The 2329-nt window shown below is 59.0% G+C and overlaps 1 protein-coding gene across 1 annotated transcript; it reads left to right on the top strand.

The window, feature by feature from the left end:
* The first annotated feature begins 307 nt into the window (after window positions 1-307).
* On the top strand, window positions 308-2319 carry LOC106534157 (ankyrin repeat domain-containing protein SOWAHC). Its single transcript, XM_014030692.1, has one exon. It carries the CDS (start codon window positions 534-536, stop codon window positions 2052-2054), a length of 1521 nt encoding a protein of 506 aa, XP_013886146.1. The 5' UTR covers window positions 308-533; the 3' UTR covers window positions 2055-2319.
* The last annotated feature ends 10 nt before the right edge of the window (window positions 2320-2329 follow it).

Here is a 2329-nt window from a genome sequence, read left to right as displayed (position 1 = left end):
TAAACACTTATTGTGATTTTTGGGCCTGGTGCTGGTTATAGAGTCTGACAGCTGCTGGGAGGAAGGATCTGTGATAACGCTCCTTTGTGCACCTCGGATGCAGCAGTCTGTCTCTGAAGGAGCTCTGCAGTTCAGCCACAGCTTCATGCATGTGGTGGAGACGTTGTTCATCAATGATGTTATTTAAGTCAGAGTTCTTCTGTCTCCCACCACCTGCACAGGGTCAAAGGGGCATCCCAGCACAGAGCTGGCCTTCCTGAGCATATAAAAAAAACATATTATACTAAATAATTAAAAAACTCCACAGTTTGTGTCAAATTTTTAAATAAATCATATTAAATTRCAAATTATAATTTATAAATCAACTAAATTATGCTGTTTACCGAGTAAAGCCACTTGTTTGAGCGCACACATGTATCACTCCGCCCCCTAAAAGGTAGMGCCACGTCCTCCGCTGCAGACTAGTTAATCTGTCTGCTGTGGATTAATCTCTGCCGTCTGTCGTGTTTTGAACACGATGTGACGACCGGACCATGGCCGGTGAGCTGACCCGGGAGTCCGTCCTGGGCTTCCTGAAGGAGCGGGGAGGCAAAGCGGAGTTCCTGCAGCACTTTGGAGCCGCTCTGTCCGCGGAGGAGCCGCGGGAGAAGGCGGCCGCTCGGCGGGCCTTTAAAAGCTCCGTGGACGGCGTGTCCGTGGTGAGGACAGAGACAGGAGACACGCACCTGTGTGTGAAGGAGAAGCTCCGCGGCGGCAGCGGGGCAGACAGCCCGGCCAGCCTCGCTCCRGAGGCGGATCCCAGCCCACAGGTGAGCCCCGGTGATGACGCAGCTCCACCTGGCTCAGGTTCCGGAAGTGACAGGGAGCGAGTTCCGCGTTTCTTCGCAGCTGACAGCTTTCTGACCGGTCAAACCGAGCGGAACCGAGCGCGGCTGGAGTCCGTTTGTCTCGCGGAGGAAGACGACGAGGAGGAGGAGGTGTTCTGCGACTCGTGCGGGATGGGGAACGTGGGGAGCGTGACGAGGAAGGAGCAGCAGGTAGAAGCAGACCTGCCCAGGATCACGGTGTGTGAAGCCCTGCCTCGCCCTGAACAGGAAGCAGCCTCAGACCTGCCCGGGCCTGAGACACCTGAGACCCCTGAGACCCCTGGACTCAGTCCCACTCAGAGGTGTGCTGGGACACCTGGCAGCCCCGGGCCGAGTCACCTGAGTGTGTCTGAGAGCGAGGGCAGCGTCACGCCGACCCCCAGCCGCCGCCGCTTCATCCGGGCCATGATGAGCAGCTCCCCGGAGGTGAGGCGCAGCGTCCACCTGGCCTCCAGGCCCAGCAGCGACTCCCTGGGCTCCCTGGATGACAGGACCCCCGTGACCCTTGACCCCGCRGAGCACGAGTGGATGATGAGCGCCTCGGACGGCGAGTGGGCCGACCTGCACCGCCTCCTCGTCGCCGAGCCGGGCCTCGTCCAGAAGAGGGACTTCGTGACCGGGTTCACCTGCCTGCACTGGGCCGCCAAGCAGGGCAAGCCCGAGCTGCTGGCCCGCATCCTGGACTTCGCCGAGGAGCACGGGGTCCCCGCGGGCGTGGACGCGCGGTCCAGCATGGGCTACACGCCACTGCACGTGGCCGCCATGCACGGACACGTGGAGGTGGTCAAGCTCCTGGTGGGGGCCTTCAGCGCCGACGTGGAGCTGAGGGACCACAGCGGCAGGAGGGCCTGCCAGTACCTGGCCCACAGCGCCAGCGTGGACATCCGGGACATCGCAGGGGCTCACGAGCCGCCCGAGGACCACGACCGCAGGGGCCAGGAGGGCCGCTGGAGGTTCTCCAGGGTCCTCCAGTCCAACCTGAAGCCCACCCGGCTCTTCAGCGACGACCCCCTGCAGGCGGAGGCCCGGGTCAGGAGGAGGTCCTCCTTCAGTGTGATGAAGCCCAAACTGCCCCGCCTCAGGACCTCCCAGATCGTCCACAGCTCGTCCTTCAACCACAGGGACAACGTGGACGTGTCCAGGAAGGCCTCCTTCAGGTCCAGACCCCACACACACTTCTTGGGATGAGTCCTTCAGGGTGGTCCACAGGTCATCTTCTCATCAGCTCCAMTCCAAACCAACAGGGTTTAAGACAAAGTTTTAAACAAACAAAACATGAAGAAGAAGTAGAGCTCCGAGTGTTTAAGGATGACTCTCAGCTACTACCAGTCTGAGCTCAACATCTGTAAAACACTTCTTTTCATGTTTGTTTCCTGAGCTCAGCTGCCTGACGGCCAACAGTGAAACTGCTGGTTGTTTGTTTGTTTGTTTGTTTGTTTGTTTGTTTGTTTGTTTGTTTGTTT

The sequence above is a fragment of the Austrofundulus limnaeus genome, unplaced genomic scaffold (genome assembly GCF_001266775.1).
Source record: "Austrofundulus limnaeus strain Quisiro unplaced genomic scaffold, Austrofundulus_limnaeus-1.0 Scaffold1103, whole genome shotgun sequence".
NCBI lineage: Eukaryota > Metazoa > Chordata > Actinopteri > Cyprinodontiformes > Rivulidae > Austrofundulus > Austrofundulus limnaeus.
The sequence above is the reverse complement of the archived record's forward strand: the minus strand, read 5'-3'. Positions and strand labels throughout refer to the sequence as shown.